Source organism: Hydra vulgaris, chromosome 10 (assembly GCF_038396675.1).
Source record: "Hydra vulgaris chromosome 10, alternate assembly HydraT2T_AEP".
In the NCBI taxonomy this organism is placed as follows: Eukaryota; Metazoa; Cnidaria; class Hydrozoa; order Anthoathecata; family Hydridae; genus Hydra; species Hydra vulgaris.
The window spans coordinates 28,330,685-28,352,588 of record NC_088929.1 but is presented as its reverse complement, the minus strand read 5'-3'; the positions used below and the strand labels follow the sequence as shown (position 1 = coordinate 28,352,588).

Here is a 21,904-nt window from a genome sequence, read left to right as displayed (position 1 = left end):
TAGAGGTGGGGTTCGAACCAGCCTAAGCAGCTGTGGCGCAGTGGTAGCGCACTTGCTTTAGAAACAAAGGATTCGTGGTTCAAACCCCACCTCTGGGCAAGTTTTGCGACATCGGTTTGGAAGGATGCGTGAACTTGCTCTGTGATAAAACCATAAGGACTTCTTGGGGCACCTAAATAAAAAAAAAAAAAATAAATAATAATAATTAAAATAAAACCACGGATCCTTTGTTTCTAAGGCAAGTGCGCTACCACTGCACCACGGCTGCTCAAAACCAAATAGCTTCTTTAATTTTAGCTGCACACAAAATGTCCGTAGCTAAACGCCATTGGGGCTACCTGACTTTCCCCTACGTTTAACTCCAGATGAGTAGTTTATGTATTATTTATATATTGTTGTTCTGTAAAAGTTTTATCTTTTATCTTTGTTAAATGCTAGCTCAAGATCCTGAAAACATGATCTTCATAATGTTCTTTCAGGTACCTTGCTATATTGTTTATTATTGTAAATTTGTGAAATTTTTAATATTATTGGATATATAATATTGTACAACGACCAATAAGTGTAAACAAACACACAAAAAAAGAAACTTTTAAAATTTTAAAAATGTAAAATTTTGAGTCAGTTATTTTTCACACTACATTAGCCCTACGGAGATAATTTTTCATAACTCAAAAACATATGCTCAAACAAATTGTGGCAAATAACTGAACGGAATTTTGAAATTTTTGATTCTGATCTTCAACCGCCAACTTCTGACATTTTACACTTACATCTAATTAAAACATGAACAACATAACATGAAACTTCCATCTAATGAATTTTAAATCTACTGTATTATCTTTATTATCAATCGATTGAATTTTCAATCAACTGTATTTTCGATCGACTTTATAACTAAATATTAAGTTATTTTGCATATTTTTTGGTTGACTTATATATATCAGCAATTACTTGCAACTTTTTCTTACCTTTATAGCGTAATACTGATTTAGAAAAAGAAGATTAAAACGATAAACAATAAAAGAAAAATTGCTGCACAGCACAAACCCTTAGTCGATATAGCAGTACTGTCCTACCGGCAACGGGCTAAAAGATAGTCTATGTATGTATAAAATAGCCAGCTACCCCCAGTAGCAAGCTATTTCAGAATGAGGTCATACATGTCTAATATTGATTTATTGTTAATGGTTTAAAAAAAACAACAACCTAAAAGCGTAAAGTGAACACGTTAAAAAACACAGACTAGTAGTTTGAAGTAAATATCAACTATAACCGGTTAAAAATTAAATTAAATCTCAAATCGGTTGAATATGAAAATCTCTAACGTTGGTTGAAAAATAAATTGGTCGAAAACGAGAACGTCATAAATTGGTCGAAAACGAGAACGTCATAAATTGGTCGAAAATATAAAGAAAATTAATCGGTTGAAAATAATTTAGGTCTGAATGGAACGAAAAATTATTTCTATTTTTTAGTAAATGCTTCTTTTTATAGATCACTTTAGTCGGTTGAAGTTTTTGTAGATTAAACTGTGACACGAGACAAAGCATGTAATTATCAAACCTTAAAAGCCAAATTATGCATAGTTTAACGGCCCAATGTCTGAATTATACTTTTTTTAAATACTTTACTTGAATTACCTACTGTTCAATTGATTCTTAAAAATGTGCTATGCTACCTGGTTTCAATGACGTTTCTACTAATATAGTTATTTTAAACAAACATAGCATTTGCACATTTGATCCACATTATAAAAAGCTTTAATAACAATCCAAAAAGGGAATTTTCCCGCAACTTTTATAACAATGTATGAACAAGCATGGGAATTTTCCCGCAAGCATGAAAATTGGCAAAGTTCACACAGAAAAAACTTTGCAGCAAGATAGCAAGAGTAAAGGCTGAGAAGATCTCAGTGAGAGAAACTCAGATCACAGAAGATCTAAAGTGGTAATATATCATTGGCGCCTAATAAATTGGCATAAATTGGCGCCTAATAAGCCTAAGAGTCTCATAAACTAAGCTTATCCTCGTCTCTAATAAATTTGGTCTTTTTAAGCTTAGTTTTAACATTTTTAAGAAAGAAAAAAAAATTGCAACCTTTAAATAATCTGAGCCAAGTACATTCGAACTAGTAACTCAGGCGGGTTTTGTATAGCTGTTATCGATGATACTTATTTTTTAATTTCTTCATTAAAAAAAAAAAAACAACATTAATATAAAAATCTTTTCTATTGAACGACATTTAAGTTTAATCCAGAAGAGAAATAACTTAGTTACATACTATAAGTTTTCTAGTAAGAACTTTGAGGTCTTGACAAAAAATGCCAGTTTAAAAAATATATATCAATCCGTAAAATATTCGATTGGGTTCCGATCGTAACGTAATTAGGCTAGATTGTTAATAAATTGTCAAAAAATTAAAATTCATTCTAAGTCACGCCTAGCGGCATGTTTTTCAGCAATTAACTTTTGCATTCGTGCTAAATATCTTGTTCTAGCTGCATGAATTGTTTCCGCATTGTTACGTTTTTCGAAAATGTTTTTTTTAATATCTTTTTTAGGCGGATCACTCTTTTTTTCTTCTTTTTCGACGTCTGAATCGCTGCATTTGATTGCTTTTTTGCGGTCGTTTTTACTTTTATCATGTTCTTTATGATCAGACTTGCTAATTTCAGATTCTCTGTGTTTCTGCTTTCCGGAGTCTTTTTTTTTAACTTTGTCTATTTTCGTTTTTGAATTTTTATTTTTTGTTTCGTCCGATGACCTTTCGCTAGAGTACCTTTTTTTCGTTTTTTTGTATGTAGATTCATCGCTGCTCGAATTAGTACTAAAGCTACTGTCACGACTTTTGCGTATTTTTTTTGATTTAACTGCTCTATCTTTGCTAGAGGAGTGATCACGAGACTTTCGTTTTTTGTTTCCTTTTTTAGAAAATTTTGATTTGGTATCACTTTCGTCGGTCGATATATCGCTTTCATATTTTTTTTTTTTAACTTTCTTTTTGTCTTTAACCTTTTGATTCTCTTCGTCCGAAGAACAGTGTTTCTTAGAACTATTTTTCTTTTCGTCATATCTTTCGTCTTCTGAAGTAGACTCGCTCTTTTTTCTTTTCCTTAAGTTTTCTTTGCCATTCAACTTTTTGCGCTTTTTGTCTAGATCGTTTGATAATATTTTTTCAGGTAACTTTTTTACTGCCTTGACGTCGGTATCACTGTCGCTGCTATCACTGTTTTTTTTTGAACGATAGTTCTTCTTTTTCAACTTTTCAAGTTGCTCTTCGTCACTACTGTCATTCTTCGTTGTTTTACGCTGTTTTTCTTTTATATCAGTTGGTTTCGTTTCAATTTTTTCTTCTATTACTTTCTCTCCACTACCCCCCATAGCTGTGTTCTTTGTCAACAAGTTTCTATAAAACATGCTGAGGTCTTTTTGTTTGGTAACTTCGGCAGCAGCTAAAATAAATAAAAAAAACCTAACAAAAAATAATTGAATATTAACAACACCCGCATCTTCTTCAGTGTGGCGCTTAAGGAACGAAAGTAATCTTGAGTAATCTAATTTAATGAAACATTTTTTAGAAAACCTTATATTTATAAAAAATAAAACTAATAGAAAAATGCTATTATATTTAAATATAAACAAAACTTTAAAAAATTAAATAAGACGGATATATTTTAAAACAACGAGCTAAAGTCATCGAACTTTATTTCTCAAAGCGCTTATTTCAAAATTTTTATTGTAAGAACTTGATCATTAAAGTTAACAATAGACCAACCGTAACCAAAGTTAACAATAGACCAACCGTAGCTTATTATTAACAATAAGCCGAATGTAGCTTAATATTAACAATAAGCCGACCGTAGTTTATTATTTTTATTACACTAACTTTTTTTTTTAAATTAACTCCTGCATGCACAAAATATGATTTTTCAAACCCTTCTGTTTCACTTGCCCCGTATTATTTAAATTTGTATGCCTTGTTTCATAATGCAGAGCATATGAATTAAAAGGAATATTTATTCAGTCTGAAAAATCAAGTCTCAAATATATTTCTCAAAATATGTTTTATATTTTTGTTAGTTATTAGTTTCAATTATACTCAATTTAAGATTAGGAAATAACAAGATATACCATCCTTTTCATCTTGCTTTCTAATTCTTTCATCCTCTATGGCTCGCTCTTCCATTTTTTGACGATAACTAAAGTTATTTTGTTAAGACCAGCAACAACTACATGTTAAAACTGTTTTTTCTAAAAATTCATAAATAAAATAAAAATAAAAACTTAAAAAAGATACGCAGATGTAACAAATTCTTCTTTATCTTCGAACTCTCCATCTTTATCTTCCTGTTCTTTTTGAACCTAGATTACAAAAAACAAAACAAAAATAAAAAAAGTTTCAAATTAATCAAAATATTTTATTTAAATAAAAGATAAATAGCATGTTGTATTGAAAAATGCTATGATAAATTATATTTTATTTTATAGTCATATGCTTATTTGATGCATTAACAATTAAACAAAATATTATTGTCTCTGTTCTCAATTTAAGTATTATTTTTGTATTATCAATCATCTTTTCCCGTTCGTTAATCTCATGATTGCAGAACCATTTATAAGCGTCATTATTGAAGTTCCATTCGTTAGTCTCGTGATTGCAGATCCAATCAATCATTGCGCCTCATTTTTATGTAAAATTATGTAGCTCTATTCTTCAATATTTAGCTTAAATTGATCAAGATACAACAAAAAACTATAAAAAGAGGGGTTGGAAAAAAAAATCTTGTGTCATTTAGCTACAAGGATAATTTTTGTAACATGCCCTCAAAAAACTGCTCCATGTTAAAAAATTATATAAATCCAACAACAACAAGAAGTGGCTATCCTCATTACTTATTTATGTATGAAATTTTTTTAATAATTTATTTAAATTACTACAAACAAATTTATGTGAATTTAACATTTATAAACATCAAACATTAAAAATTATACTGTATTTATATGATAAAAAAAAGGTCAGTCCTTAGTCAGTCTATTTATTTCTTACAAGTAGCAATAGCGTTGTTTACAATAGTACAACAATAGTATTGTTTTACAATTACAATTACTACAAGTCTTAATAGACAATACAAATACTACAAATAGCAATGGCGTTGTTTACAGTAATACAACAACAGTATTGTTTTACAATTAAAAAGTGCCATTGAAATTATGAAAATCCCAATGAATAATCTGTGCTATTATCTTTAAAAAAACTTTTTTACTCTTACTAGCGTCAATACACTAATAAATTTGATAAAAATAAACAAACCTTTCGTTCTTTTCTTCTTTCGTCTTCAACTTTTCTCTGTTCAGCACTTTTAATTAATTTATTTATGTACTTCGACTTTTTCTCAACAGCTTCAACTTTTGCAGATTCCAATTTTTTTTTATTTTCCAATTGATCATAAATTTCATCATACTCATAAACTGATGGATCTTCTTCAATAGCTTTGCGCATTTCTAATTGAGTCTTAAGCCAAATAATTTATATACAAATACATACATACACACACAAATATATATATATATATATATATATATATATATATATATATATATATATATATATATATATATATATATATATATATATATATATATATATATACAACCCTCGGAATTAGGAAAAATGAGGTCGGCAATAATTTGCCGACCTCAATCTTTTTGAGGTCGGCATCAGGTCGGCAAAAATAATTTGATACAAAGGTTTAACCATAAAGCATAGAAACGAGGTCGGCAAATTTTTGCCCATCTCAAATACTTTCAGGTCGGCAGTTAGGTCGGCATTGCCGAATGCCTACCCTCATTCCGAGGGTTGTATATATATAATATTATATATGAATTTATGAATTAAAGACATTTGAATTTATACTTTAAAGACACAAATATAAAGAAATTATCTTTATGTTTTGGTTTATGATTTTAGTATATTAGTAATAGTTAAGACTATTTCAGCATATTTCTATGAATGAAAGGCACCTGATAGACTATATTCAAACTGTTTATGTGTTGTAACTATATTTTATGTGTTTATACCTTAAAAATAAAAATTACAGCTATTTATGGTAAAAATTATCATTAAAATCAAACTTACCTGCTTCATTGTCATTTGTTTTGTGCTGGAGTCATCAATGTCTTTATTAACTGCTTTTTTTGCTTTGCTCTTTAAATAAAATAAAAATATAATAATCAAAAATAAACAAATAAAATAACCATACAATAACTTTATTTTAAAAATTTGGTTGTTTACAAAATTTTAACAGTTTAATTTATCAAAAGAATTTTGCTGATATTCAAAGTTTTATCTAATAAAAGAATTTTACTGATATTTAAAATTTAAATATTACCAGATCCAATTTTTTTTTATTTGAATTTTTTTGCACCAATAAAAAATTAACTTTATAAAAGGATTTAACTCTTAGAGATAATTATTGATAAATAAGTGGTAGATATAATTAATACAAATAAAATCGAGGCATTTTGAAATTTAAATTTTTAATTTTTAGATAAAAATAAAAAAAAGGTATAAGAGCAAACAAAACAAATTGTTCACCACTTTTTTGATTTACATTTAGGACACTCCATATCAAATCAGCAGAAAAACCAAAAATATGCCACCCCATTTTTTATATGAGGTATCAACTTGAAATTTGGTACATAGACAATCTTTCCCATGGCAGATTTAAGTATTTTTTTTTTTAATATAAATACCAAACATCACTTTTAATAAACATACTATTGCACTTTTTGTCTTATTTAAATACAGTCTATTATGTAAACTTTTTTTTAAATGCTGAGTTGGCATAGAATTTATTCCTAACTTATTAATGACAGAAGCAACTATCTAAATTTTAAGTAGTAAAAAGTTAATAAGCAGCCTCAAGACCTTCAATCAAGAAATAATAATAACACACATAATTACACTTTATAATAATAACACAATCAATCACTCTTAATTTTTCAAGCTTTGTTAAGCACTTTCCTAATGTATTTTACCTACAATTATTTTTGATATGTTGAATTTAATCGAAACAGTTTTTTTAAGACAAAAATGAAAAATTAGAGTCATGATAAAAAATTGTTTCCATAATAAATGTATTTATGATCTGATGTAAGTACTTAATAAATAAATCTGTATCAAAGCCCCTGCATACAGATATTTCATCATGACATTATCTATGACAATTCAACTGCAGGAAAAGAAACAGATATTTTTTAAATTTAACAGCAGTAGTAGCAGTCAGTAGCATTCATCTGACTTTGTAAGTATTTACGATCTGCTGTGAGTACTTATGATATGTTGTAAGAACTTATGACCTGTTGTACGTACTTATGATCTTTTGTAAGTACTTATAATCTGTTGTAAGTACTTATGATCTGACTTAATTATGACTTGATCTGACTTTTCACAATATGATCATACTTTTTATAATATGAGAATACTATAGTATGGATCTTTTTAACTTATTAATGCATCTATAAATTGAAATTCATTCTCAACAAGGCCTACATTCATGAGAGAGCCAGAAAACAACTTAGATGAACTACAGACACCTGAAACTTTAATTATAACTGCATAGTGTGTAGATAACAAACAATTAAAACTTTGATTTAGTTATGTTAGAAAAACCAGCAAAAACCTTTTCCACTACAAATTGCTCATCTAAACTATTGATTGAAACTTCTTCAGAGCATTTGTAATAGCAATTTAAAAGCAACTCTGTCATGTGCCATCATAATGTTAATTATTTCACACAATTTGATAAACAAAACTATAATTACTATACATTAGCTTCAAATGATTCAAATAAATTCAACCCATTTCTCTACAGAGAAACAGATTGGTTTATATGAAAATATATAATTAAAATATATTGTCATATATTTTAATTATATATTGTCATATATTTTAATTATATATTGTCATATATTGTTATTATATATTGTCATATTTTTGTCTTTATTGTCATTCTTCATAGTTAATGGGTTGAGAGAGTGTTGCACCAGCAATTTAAAAAAAAAAAAGAAAAAATAGCACCCTTTTCAATTGTAAAAGAACTCGCAGCCTTGGGGAGGTGAATACTAAGAAAAGATTAATACAACAGATAGATACAACATATTACAGTAAATCAATTTATTTCTTTGTTAAATTAGATAAAATTTTTAATAGAATATTTGAGATTTTTTGCAATTATAGCAGTTTAGAACTTTGATAGTTTCAACTACAACTACAATTATAATCCACATTTTGGTATCTCAGACAGTTAATTTAAAAGTTATTTTGGTTAGAAGGATTTTTTAAGTGCTCATAATTTATGACCTTATCTAAAAACTGAGAAAATTTACTTTTAAGTGTCAGGCAATATTAGTACCCTGCTCTTAATTAGGCTAATACCCTGCTATTAGCACATAACAATCATGTTACTTTTAACACATTATGAACTGTAGACCTACCTGAAAAAAACATTGTTTTAAGATTTTTTTTATTTTCCTTTTAGCTTTTGCAATAATTATAACTTTATTAAACATCAAATTTAAGAAAGCCAAGAAAATGTTTTGTGCATTTGCAGAAACTAATTCAAATTTATGTGTTTGAAATAGCGCTTTAGAGATGCTAATCTAAAACAGTTGTTTTAAATTAGCATCAATTAAATTTATTTAAAAAATTTACAAAAAAAAAAAAAAAATACTTGAAAATTTCTATATGTAGCAATTTATGGCCACAAAAACATGCATGGCTACAAAAAAAAAAAAAAAAACTTTTAAGTTTTGTTTATTTATTGTTGTTTTTTTTAATTACAAAAAAAGAAATAAGCAAAAAGGGATATAATCTTTAAATGTGACATCCATTTTCATTTCAAGCGTGTACTTTAGTAAGTTTTCTTAACAAGAATATGTATGTATGTATGTATGTATGTATGTATGTATGTATGTATGTATGTATGTATGTATGTATATATATATATATATATATACATACATATATATATATATATATATATATATATCTATCTTATACTGCTGATTTAGGTGAGCAGTGTGATTTTTCATAACCTCAAAATAAAGCAATCTAACATGTATATATACTTATATATATATATATATATCTATATATATATATATATATATATATATATATATATATATATATATATATATATATATACATACATACATACATAAATATATACATATATACATATATACATATATATATATATATATATATATATATATATATATATATATATATATATATATATATATATATATATATATATATATATATGTATATATATATATATATATATATATATATATATATATATATATATGTATATATATATATAAATATATATATACATATATATATATATATATATATATATATATATATATATATATATATATATATATATATATATATATATATATATATATATATATATATATATTAGATGATAAGACCAAGTATTTTGGCACCTAAAATAAAAGGGTAAATTAAAAAAAAAAGTTCAACTTTTTTTTCAAATTTACCTTTTTATTTTAGGTGCCTAAATACTTGGTCTTATCACAAAGCACTGCGGAAGACATTTAACAAGAAGTTTACATCTCCTTCTTTACTGATGTAGTAAAACTTAAATAAAACTGGCTTTAAAACAAAAATTGCTTTTGATGCAAACGCTACTACTGTGCCACGGTTGCAGTTCTTTTAGAGCAATGATTAATAACAGCAAGATGAAAAACAGCATCCTGAAATTATAGATAAAAATCCTTACAACTGAATTGATGAATGTAAAAAGGGTGGAAGTCTAATAATGTAAACTTTTGGGAAACAAAAAAAACTGCATTTTCCCCCCGTAATGAATTTTTGTTAATGGTTTAATAATTTTTTTTGAAGGTGAAAAACATTATTCTCTTTATAAAAAAAAAAATTAAACCATTAACAAAAACTTACTATGGGGGAAAATGCAGTTTTTTTCAGTTTCCCGAAAGTTTACATAGTTGGACTTCCACCCTTTTAACATTCATGAATTCAATTGTAATACTTGGAAATGGGGGGAGGAGGAAAGGTTCATCCATTGACAGCCACTTTTACTTTGGCCTATCATTAGGAACAAGAGCCAAAAATTTTCTGTGAGCAATTGAACTAAGTTTGGCAACTTTTATCATAGTTTTTTGAGCAATTTCACACTTCAGCTTCAGCATCTTTCTTCAGCTAGGGCTAGCAAAATAAAGTAAGGGTTCAGAAACTATGTATGTCATTTATAGATGTAAAGACAAATTGTTAAGTTCTTTGTTTAGAAAAAATTATATTTAAGCTGCTTTATTAGTTATCAAAATCTTTTTTTATACTTGAACAATTGTATACTTTATTTACACATTTCATACTTTTTAAGTTGAGACTTACCAGATAGAGGCAAAAGAGGCTAGTTCAGCTTTGAGAAACCAGTAGTTTAGAAGATAGCCACAGAAGTTGTCACTTCAATTTTTCAAGTATTAGTTGTTTTGTAAGATTGGCTATTGCACCTATCAAAAGCTGGAGCTTTAGGTAGTAGATACCAAAAAATAAATTTATTATATATACTTATTTATTAAAAAGCTAAATATTTGTTGATGTGCAACAAAATCCTCCCTATTGCCATAAAGCTACAATTCCCAACCTTTTTCCAAAAAAAGGAGTGCCAGGGAGTACAAAACTTGCACTTGGCCTCAGAAAGCAGATAAATGTAAGCTTATCGTAGTACTTTCTTTTAATCCCACCCAAAAAATGAAAGTAAATCAGAATATATAGATATAAATAAATTTACATAGGTATGTATATTTTTTGTGGAACAAAGAGTGAGATATTACTCATATATATAACATACACTATTTGTATAGGTATGTATAATTAATGTCTACTATGTACTATGTAGCAATTACTATAGAATCATCAATAGAACTTACTGATTGCTCAAAAACAAGAAAAACTTTTATCAAGAATAAATTGCTACAATCTACATACTACATAGGTACCAACAAAATAAAATATTGAGTTATTAGCCTAGTTTTTCAGAGATCCACTGCTGATAATATTTTGATTAAATTTCCTCAAGATGCTGTACAAAAGCAAGTATGGAGGAATAAGCAAGACCACCAAGAAAAACAAAAAAAAAACAATAAATAAATACACCAAATTTTTTTAAATAATAATTTAATAAGAAGTTTGTTGTATGAATTTGCTTGACATTTTATGCAATTTCATATGCTTTAAAAGAAAAAAAAATTCTGAAAAATTACTGAAATGCACAATAATTAAAAGAAACTGCATAAAAAAATCTCTATAGTACTGGCATAGTACCCTTATGTATATGATATAGCATTTAAATTTTTTCATGACCTCAAAATGTATATATATATATAATATCAAAATGTATATATATATATAATATATATATATATATATATATATATATATATATATATATATATATATATATATATATATATATATATATATATATATATATGACCTCAAAATGAAGCAGTCTATATATGGTTTTCATCACACTGTGCTGCTGCAATTGCCAATCGAAACCGTTACTTCCATATTTATTAGCAAAACAATTTTCCAGAAAACAGACACCTGTTTATTGCTGCTAGAAACCATTGTAAAAAGGTTTTGTCTAACGCCAAAGCCCGCTATTCTCAGGTCATGAAATCTCGTATCTCATCTCAAAAATTAGGCTCTCGTGACTTCTGGAGAATCTTTAATAGTATCAATAATAAGGGCAAATCTATAATTCCACCTCTCTTGTATGGTTCAGACTTTATCACCTCATCTAAAGACAAAGCTGAATTTTTTGCTAAAAACTTTTCATCAATATCATCTCTTGATTTCACTAGTTGCTTTCTACCTGATATTGCCAACAAACAGGTTGATCCATTGCTTGACATTCATATCACTCCAGCTTCTGTATCTAAAGTGATTTCCTGCTTAGACTCTTCTAGAGCTTGTGGACCGGACAACATACCTGTTATTGTCTTGCAGAAGTGTTCTCCGGAGCTGTCGTCTATACTCTCAAAACTATTCAACAAGTGCTTATCAGAGTCTTGTTTTCCAGCCTGCTGGAAAGCAGCATCTGTTATCCCTATCTTCAAAAATTCTGGAGAGTGATCTGATTCGTCCAACTACCATCCCATTAGTCTTCTTCCTATCATAAACAAGGTTATTGAATCTTTAATTAACAAACACTTGATTTCTCATCTTGAATCTAATAACTTACTTTCTCACCATCAATATGGATTTCGATCATCTTGTTCTACAGCTGATTTGCTAATAGTAATAACTGATAGGTTTTATCATGCATTAGATAAAGGTGGAGAGGTTAAGGCCATCGCTTTTGACATTTTAAAAGCTTTTGATAAAGTTTGGCATGCTGGTCTTCTCCATAAGCTTTCTTCTTATGGTGTATTTGGCAACATCTTTAAGATTATTGAATCCTTCCTTTCCAATCGTAGTATAAAAGTTGTCCTTGATGGACAGCACTTTTCTTCTTATTCTGCAACTTCTGGGGTTCCTCAAGGTTCTATCCTTGGCCCTATACTCTTTTTAATTTACATTAACAATCTTCCAGATATTCTCACATCTAAGGTGGCATTGTTTGCTGATGATACTACCATTTTTTCTTGTCGTGATAAAAAACCAACACTCTCTGATTGCTTGGAGGGGGCGTTTGAGCTTGAAAAGGATCTCACTTCTGCTACTGCAAGGGGCTCACAGTGGCTGGTGAACTTCAATACAGATAAAACTCAATTTTTTTTCAGCCAATCGTTATTGCAATAATTTAGATCTTCCTATATTATGAATGGTGATGTACTCAATGAGTCATCTACTCTTCATCTTCTCGGATTAACTCTTACTTCCAATCTTTCTTGGAAACCATATATCAAATCAGTTGCAAAATTAAGGCTAAGGTTGCTACTCTTTATCAAGCTCGTCACTTTCTTACTTTGGATTCTATTCTCTATCTTTATAAATCCCAAATCCGGCCTTGTATGGAATACTGTTGCCATATCTGGGGCGGTTCTTCTAATGATGCCCTTTCTCTTTCAGACAAGGTGCAAAAATGCATTGTAAACATAGTTGGACCTGCTCTTGCAGCCAACCTCCAAACATTATCACATCGTCAACCATTATGCCATCTACTAAAATTCATTCTTGTGTTACTCGTCATTCAATTAAGTCTCATTCTTTTTCTGTGACTGTTCCTAAGTGCTCCAAAAACTCTTATTTGTCTAGTTTTTTTCCTTGAACATCAGCTCTTTGGAATTCGCTTCCATCATCTTGCTTTCCTGATTCATATAATTTGCAATCCTTTAAGTTATCCGTCAATCGTTATCTTACTCTACAATCTTCATCTTTTCTCTTCCAGTAACTTCCAACTTTAATTAGTTGCTGCTTGCAGCCTTGTTGGAAGCGAAGATGTTAAAAAAAAAAAAAGTTTATCAAATTTATTATTTTCTATTTTTGTTCAACTCACTAACCTAGCATTACAATTCAAGCAAGGTAGATTCTGAGTGGCACTGATTATATTTAGATTCTATTAGGATTAGGACATAACCGAATCTTGATCCGGAAATTGTTACCGGCCGGAATTTGCTAAAAACCAATTAATCGGTATCATACTAAAACGGCAGACCAATCCAAAAATAAAAATAAAGAAAATAAGTAAATAATTAAAACAAAATACCAAAAGACTAAATAACCAAAAGAATATGTTTTTCGTAAAATAAAGCAGAAAAACTCAAAAAGTATTTATAGAAAATCACCACTTTGCATATATTACTCATTTCTGTGGTTTTCTCGATTTAACTAACACACTGTTAAATAAGCATAACATCAAATATCAAATATAAATATGTAACATAACTATCCAAATCGTATCTTGAATTGGCAAATACAAAATTTAAAAATCCGGAATCGGCAAAAAAATCCTAATCGGTTATACCCTAATTAGGATTATAAATATTTTTCTTTTCAAAAATATTTAAAAAATACTTTATTTTATTTTTTGTTAATTTCAAAAAATAATTAAAATCATTAAGGTTATTAGGGGATAGTTAACTTAATTGGAACACTTGCATTTATTTTAGAAAAAAAAAAGATTTTTCGTATTTTTCTAGAAAAACATTGTTTCGACAGATTTTAAAAGTTATCCATAAAAAAATGTACATACCTCAGAAATAACACATTATTTATTGCTTTTTAATCAATAAAATAAAAACACGCTATAATAGTTGAAGCTTTTAGACAATGTTTTGTTTGGAGAATTTCAGACTGCCAGGGTAATATTAATCCTATTATAAGTTTTGAATGAACTGTTCAAATTGTTAATGTTAAAATGATATAATTATTAACTGATTTTTGTTAATTTTAATGGGTATTTTTTAAAAGAAAAAACCTGTTTCAATCGATGAATCAAAGTGTTCCAATTTAGGAAACAGGTTGCCTTGATTGGAACAAAATTTTGCAAAAACAAATTTATTTCCAATAGCAGAGCAATCACTTAAAGTCAAACTATGAGTAAAATTATAATAGGATTGTTTGTTTGTATTAAACAAATCATAAATATTTTCATAGTCAGGTCAAATTTGAATAATAAATATTTATTCTTTAATCATTCTAATGAAGGTAACTCTCCCCTCTACCTTTTTTAACAACTAACAACTCACTTAGTTATAAAAAAACTAATGCTCAGTGCATGCTTGTAAGATAATAGCTTAAAGATTGAAGTAAATGTAATATAAATGTAATATAAATTGATTAGTCTAACCAAAGGTTTTTTAAAATTAAATCAAATTATTTAAAACCCATATTAATGCACACCTCCTCGTCATCTTCACTGCTTGAGTTATCGGCAAAGATAGATGCAACTTTACCAAGGTCAGTCTTTGTAAATCCTTTCTTTGGAAGTAGAAGACCATAGCTATATAAAACCCAAAAAAAAAAAATTATAGCACTTTGTTTACTATTATACTTCTTTATGGACAAAAATGGAAGTAAAAATTTTTTACATTAAATTGAAAAAATCAACAGACTCTGTTTTAATTTTCAAGAAGTACAGTGTGTTTTACTTTTCAAGGAGTAAAACTGTGTATTTATAATAGTTTTTTTGTAAAATTTATTTTCTGGTATCGTTTGATCAAACGTATCAATTGATACATTTCAATATAACTCTCGCTTAAGATCCTAAGTAAAAATTGTATTAAAATGCATATAAATGATTATCTTAAATGCTTCATATTTTACAAACAATTAACAAGATATAATTTTTGAGAGAATTTATAAGCAGATTTAGTTTTAAATTTTAGACCTTTTACTTGTCATCTTATGTTCTTTGTTATTAAAGTTGACCAAACTTTTAAAAACTCGCACTCGCACACTTCTTCGTTGAGCCTTTAGTTAACTCTTAAATTCGTTTATTTTTTAACGCTTGATTTTATGTTAGACCAATGTCGATTTGTTTTAAGTGCGGTTTTAGACTGCAATGGACTTCTTTTTCAAATAGGGTAGTGGTGAAATTGCTTCTTTTTTTTTTAATTTCTTCTACTATACCTAAAATTGTGGCTAGGCTATTTAACGCCCAATTCGCAAGTTTAAGAAGGGTTGTTTTTTTTGGAATATCTAATGGAACATTTTGTAAAATTTTTGGTTTCTCCCGCCAAAAAGTTGTTATTGTGTTTTTTTTTGGGGAGAAAGGGAAATGGGTCTCCAACCCAAGGTACAACCCCAAGGTTTTTCCTAAATATGAAATAAAACTGGGTTTAAAAAATGTTTAAATAACTAATATTTGAAGTGATCTCAATTGACCCTTGAATGTTTAACAGTCCCTATATCATCCGAAAAAATTATGTCAACTACTGTACCCAAACATACAACTATGAACTCAAAAGAACCAAAATCTTGTAAAAGTTTTTAATTTGGTAATGATTTTTTATAAACTACGTAAAAAAATTTAACTTTTTTAAAAATATTTAAAAATGATGTTTTATTTTCTAAAAAACATATTGCATAATTATGCAATAAAATCAAAAATAATATCTTTATAAATTGATTTTAATAATATTAAAACTATTTTTCAAAATTTTCATAACATTTTGGTTCATTTGAGCACCAGGTTAACATATTTTTGAAAATAAATTTTTTTTGGACAATATGTAAGACCTATTCATTATATAAACATCAGATAGTTGGGACCCCTAAAAATATTTTTTATTCAAAACTTTTTCTAAATCAAGAGTTATTTTATTATACAGTATAGACGTGAAAGGAGTGTAACAGAAGAAGTTTTCAAAATAAGTTTTCACTTCACCTTATTTTTTTATTTAATTTTTTGTTGCCAAATTTTCATGTTTAAAATGAAAACGAAAAATTGTATCGTTAATAGTAATAAGTTCTTCTCATTGGAATTCTAACAAATATTAAACCTATTTAAAACTTAAAATTAACAAGACCTGACAAGTATGTTATTAAACACTTTTAAAAATCTCTATTTGCTCAATAAGTTATTTAGATTAAACTCGTTAAGGAACTCGATACAATCAATTCTCTTATTAAACAAAAGTTAACAACATATTTTGTAAACTAAACTTTTTATTTATTATTATGAAATCCTATATAAAAAAAAACCCATACAAAAAAGTAATAGAACATGGAGTGCTTTGTTTTTTAAAATGTAGTATTTGTATTTAGAATTTTAATAACCATAATTCCTGTAACACCTGCCGGAAAACGAAGTTATTTAGTGTTTTTAAAAAACCATTTGTGTAAATTTGAAATTTATTTCAAATTTACAGAAATTAATTTTCATCCCACCTAATGATCGACCGGAACTAATATTTTGCCGGAACCGGATCGAAAATTGATTTTTAGTATTCATAACCGGAACCGGAACAGAAAATAAACTCAATAATATATATTGTTTTCTAAAGTTAGTTTTATTTTGAACAAAATATTAAATTAATAAAAATAACTAATAACAGAATCTAAAACCTGAAAAATTTTCTCGACAAAATAGTTTTTCCAAATTTTCTGGATGGTTTCTGTTTCTTTCGTTTGAGAGAATATCTCCAGCTGTAGAAAGCAGTCTTTCAACATCTGTAGATGTTGGAGGTGGTGTGAGGTACTTTTTTGCCACCTTAGTCAACGCTAACTTGATTTTTGAATTTGGATTTTTTTCATAGCTTTTCCAAAACTCATCGAGAAGCCATTGGGTTATCTAAAAAATCATTCAACGCTTCTTTTATCATTTTGGAAGATGAACTTGCATTCGGTTCTATTTGAGTTTGAGATTGCACAACAACTTTTGACATTATATGAACAGAGATGCGTTTTTTTCATTGTTGCCAGATAGAATTTGAGTTATTCGATCCAAAATACAAATATCATTTGTATTTTGGATCGAGTAGAGTAGCAACTGAATAATGTTTTGTTTTTTTAATTGCTGAAAAACGTTTTTCCATTGCATTTTTCATAGCAATTTTCAACTCCTGAACACTGATATCGCTAGAGGTTGTTTCTTAAGCTTTAATTATAGTTGTCACAATTGGAATACTTCCTGTATGATGCAAGAGCCAACACCGGACAACATTTTTGTTGCCTCCTCAAAAACACTTAGATATTAACCACTTGTTCACAGAGGCTCCAATCTTGGACAGAAAATTCAATTCCTACTGAAGAAAACCTGCTTAAGGTGGCATTGGCTAGCTTCAGGTGTAATTTTCGCTCAAGCGTATAATAGCTAGAGTTCCATCTTGTGGCAACACCGCTTTTTTATCCAAGTTTGACTTTTGTATTCATTTGAATTTCTTGCTGTCTGTAAAGTTCAGTGTAGAAAGCAGTAGAATGGGATGCGTAAAAACAGAGTTTTCGACTCTTTGCAATCAGTACGTCTATGGTTGGATGTGAAAATAGTTCTTTTTTGATGACAAGCTAAAGGGAGTGGTTAAGGCATCCAGCTGACACATAATTACAGTTTGGTTCATTAAAGGCCTTTACATTTGCTGCTTTGTATCTTAAGCGAACTTAATTTTTTTAAGAAATTTCCTATTCCCCTGCTATTGTTTCGATCTTGTTGAAAATGTTTTTTGCGGTATGCTTTTATCAAATTGGGAACAAGAGATGCAGAATTTGACACGGTTCCAATCTTTGGAAATAAAGTGAACCATCATCCCTAGATTGCCATGAAAAAATGATGACCATGCATCAAGACAGACTGACATATTTTCAGCTTCTGATTTTCATAAATTGGATCCAGTAAAATTGTAATTAGGAGCAACAAGAACATGGTGTCTCAGAAACCCAGCATCATTGATAATAGACCACGGTTTTAGGTCAAGAACCATCATTTCAAATATTGACTTGTGAAATTTTTGGCCTTTTTCAGAATTAGAGTCAATTTTTGAAGAAGCTTGAACCCAGTTTGTCATTTTAGATTTTAATATGTCAATTCTTTGTTTTTTTGATCGTGTATTGAAGATTGGAACTGCCATTCTCTTGTTTAATTACAATTTAGCTTCTTCGTTAGCTTTTGGATTTCCTGAATTTTCTGGCGTAAGTTTGATGTCAGGATGATGATTCTTTAGGTGTGACGTTAGTCCATATAATCCTTATTTTTTGGAGTTGTCAGATCCTCTTGAAACTTTGCCGTTGCATATTTTGCACTAAACTATTCTTTTTTCTTTTTTTTTTTAATTTGCTGTTTATATAAATTAAAATTCCGATTCACAAAAAATAAAATATAATTACAAATGTATAAATAATAAACAGACAGGGGCTCAAAGATGATATGAATGGCAAGATACCAACCTAATATTTTCATAGATTCCCTACAGATCATAACAATAATAGTAATATATGGTTAATAAATCAAGTAATTGACGCAAATCAGCAAAATTGAAAAACCGTCTTATATTTCATTCTAACAAAATGAATTCAAAAAGAAAAACGAGTTTAGCATGGACATATTTCATAATTGAAGTAAACAATCCAAGAATATAACCTTTAATAATGACCTTTTGTGAAGAATAATAAGAATAATGACCTTTTGTGACTATTAGCATCTATTAATATTATATCTTCTTCTTAACTATATGTATTAATATATATATATGTATATATATATATATATATATATATATATATATATATATATATATATATATATATATATATATATATATATATATATATATATATATATATATATATATATATATATATATATATGTATATATATATATATATATATATATATATATATATATTAAATAAAATTTTTTCACTTTTTTCAATATTGTATCTTCTTTTTTGACTAATTTTAGGGAAAAAAATTAGTCAAAAAAGAAGATACAATATTGAAAATAGGTTATTTTAGGAAAAAAAAAAAAAGTAGTAAAAAAAAAGATATTATATTCAAGAATAAAAATAGAGAAAAAATAAGATGTATCAATTAAAAGTACAAAAACTCTCAATCACAAGTCACAAAAGGTCATTATTCTTATTATTCTTCACAAAAGGTCATTATTAAAGGTTATATTCTTGGATTGTTTACTTCAATTATGAAATATGTCCATGCTAAACTCGTTTTTCTTTTTGAATTCATTTTGTTAATAGGAATATAAGACGGTTTTTCAATTTTGCTGATTTGCGTCAAATAGAAATGTTAAAAATATAATTGACAAGTTTATTGTATTTCCAATATTTATTGTAATGACTGCTACACAAAAATTCTCTTTGGACAATAATTAACAATGTGCTCTCTTTGGACAAATATTAACGATTTCAACACTACAATTTCCTTAAGGAAATTATAGTGTTGAAATTGTTGTCCGATTGAAGTAGTTGTACAATTAGACATTTAGATTGTTTTTTGAGGGAAATTCTCGCGTGATTACAATTAAAAACTGTTGCTTATTATTTTGTTAATTATTTCGTTTCAAACAAAGCAATGGCTTATTTCCGTTAATTCTCAAGCTTATCATTTAATTTTAAAAACTTTTTTTAAAATTATTTTATCAAAATGATAATGCTTAAAAGCTTTAAGATATCCATTTTCGGTAGCATTTTGAACCAAAATTACGGCCAGAACCGAAATCTTAAATAATATTGGAACCGGAACCGAAATATCCGTTTTATGAGTTGTGGCCGCAAACGAAACAAATTTCGGTCGATCACTAATCCCACCCATATATGGCTCATTAGTAAAAAATAGGGCTTGAACTTTTTGGTAGAATGCTGTTCCGCGGTTCTCTGTGAGCACCTAAATAACAAAAATAAATAAATAAACTTATTTTTGTAAACGTTACAAAATATATAAATTGTCCTAACAAACAAATAAAATAAACTTTTGTAATATTGTTACATTACTACGTATTACATTATTATATATTTATTATTAACATATATATATTAATTTAATATATTATCATATAAATTGTTATTTTAAAAAAGTTTAAGGTAATAAGGTAAATAAACGAACATTTCCATTACAGATTAGTTTTGAGTGCCAACACTTCTGATCTTTTCTTTATTCGTAAATTTGAGATCAAATTAATGGAAAAATAAAGAAGAAGTATATCAGAGGGATATTTTTATTCATTGTTGATATAGTTCCAGATCTTTTTTTTTTTTTAAAAAAAAAAAAAAACGTCTTTACTTCCAACAAGGCTGCAAGCAACCACTGTTAGTTGGAAGTTACTGGAAGAAAATAGATGGATTTTATAAAGCAAGATAACGATTAACAGACAACTTGAAAGATTGCAAATTATACGAATGAGGAAAACAAGATGAAGGGAGCGAATTCAAAAAAACTGATAATCGAGGAAAAAAATTAGACGAATAAGAATTTTTAGAGCAGATAGGAACAGTCACAGTAAAAAGATGAGACTTAATAAATGACGTGTATAAATGCACAAGAATAAATTTCAGTAGATGGCACAAGAGACGCTAGCTCTTTAGAATAGTGCCCAATAAAGTATTTTTAAAAAACAGAAAGAAAAACAACATTATGACGATGTAACAATGGTTGAAAGTTGGCTGCAAGAACAGGTCTAACTATGTTTACAATGTGTTTTTGCACCCTGTCTAAAAGAGAAAAGGCGTCATTCGAAGATCCGCTTCAGATATAGAAAAAATATTTTATACAAGGACGGATTTGAGATTTATAGAGATAAAGAATAGAATCCGGAGTAAGAAAGTCACAAACACGATAAAGAGATGCAACCTTAGCAGATGCTATTTTTGCAATGGGTTTGATATATGGTTTCCAAGGAAGATTGGAAGTTAGAGTTAGTCCTAGGAGACGATGGTTAGGTGACTCATTAAGTATATTATCGTTCATAAATATAGGGAGATCTAGATTATTACAATAACATCTAGATTATTACAATAAGCTACAAAAAAATTGAGTTTTGTTCGACAGCCCCGTGCTGTAATAAAAGTAAGAATTTTTTCAAGCTCAGATCAATACAAAATTTAAAGAACTGATTGACAGTATTCTACTAACAAAAAAATTGTTCTTCCTACAACTCAACAAGTCTCCGCCTTAAACACCCTGGTTATAGTCAACCTTCATCATTAAACCTTGTTCAAATGTTTAAGGTATTTAATGACATTGAAAATACAGATTTAATCAAGGCAGTAAAGCAAAAATATCCATCAACAATAATTGTATAGTTGCAAAATTGTAAATTTTATCTCTTGATACCTACTTGTTGGAGTCGACTCCATACGTCATTAATGTTAAATTACTAAACTCATTTTACACACAATTTGAAAAATAGATTTTAAGTTTTTTAGGTAATAAAATGCTGT

At 27.9% G+C, this 21,904-nt stretch overlaps 1 protein-coding gene across 1 annotated transcript; it reads right to left on the bottom strand.

Annotated features, from left to right (window-relative positions):
- Positions 1 to 2,213: 2,213 nt before the first annotated feature.
- LOC101235989 (nuclear speckle splicing regulatory protein 1) lies at positions 2,214 to 15,564 on the bottom strand. The gene is made up of 7 exons (XM_065807694.1): positions 15,405 to 15,564; positions 14,918 to 15,017; positions 6,140 to 6,208; positions 5,315 to 5,515; positions 4,301 to 4,365; positions 4,135 to 4,202; positions 2,214 to 3,455 (listed from the first exon to the last, which is right to left on the bottom strand). Exons 1-7 carry the CDS (start codon positions 15,416 to 15,418, stop codon positions 2,428 to 2,430), a joined length of 1,545 nt encoding a protein of 514 aa, XP_065663766.1. The 5' UTR covers positions 15,419 to 15,564; the 3' UTR covers positions 2,214 to 2,427.
- Between the last annotated feature and the right edge of the window lie 6,340 nt (positions 15,565 to 21,904).

Excerpts from the sequence above, each read along its gene's own strand:
- LOC101235989 (XM_065807694.1), bottom strand. Across the intron at positions 6,209-14,917 it reads GCAGTGAAGATGACGAGGAG|AGCAAAGCAAAAAAAGCAGT; the intron begins GTGTGCATTAAT and ends TTTTATTTAAAG. Across the intron at positions 4,366-5,314 it reads AAAGAAGAAAAGAACGAAAG|GTTCAAAAAGAACAGGAAGA; the intron begins GTTTGTTTATTT and ends TTTGTAATCTAG.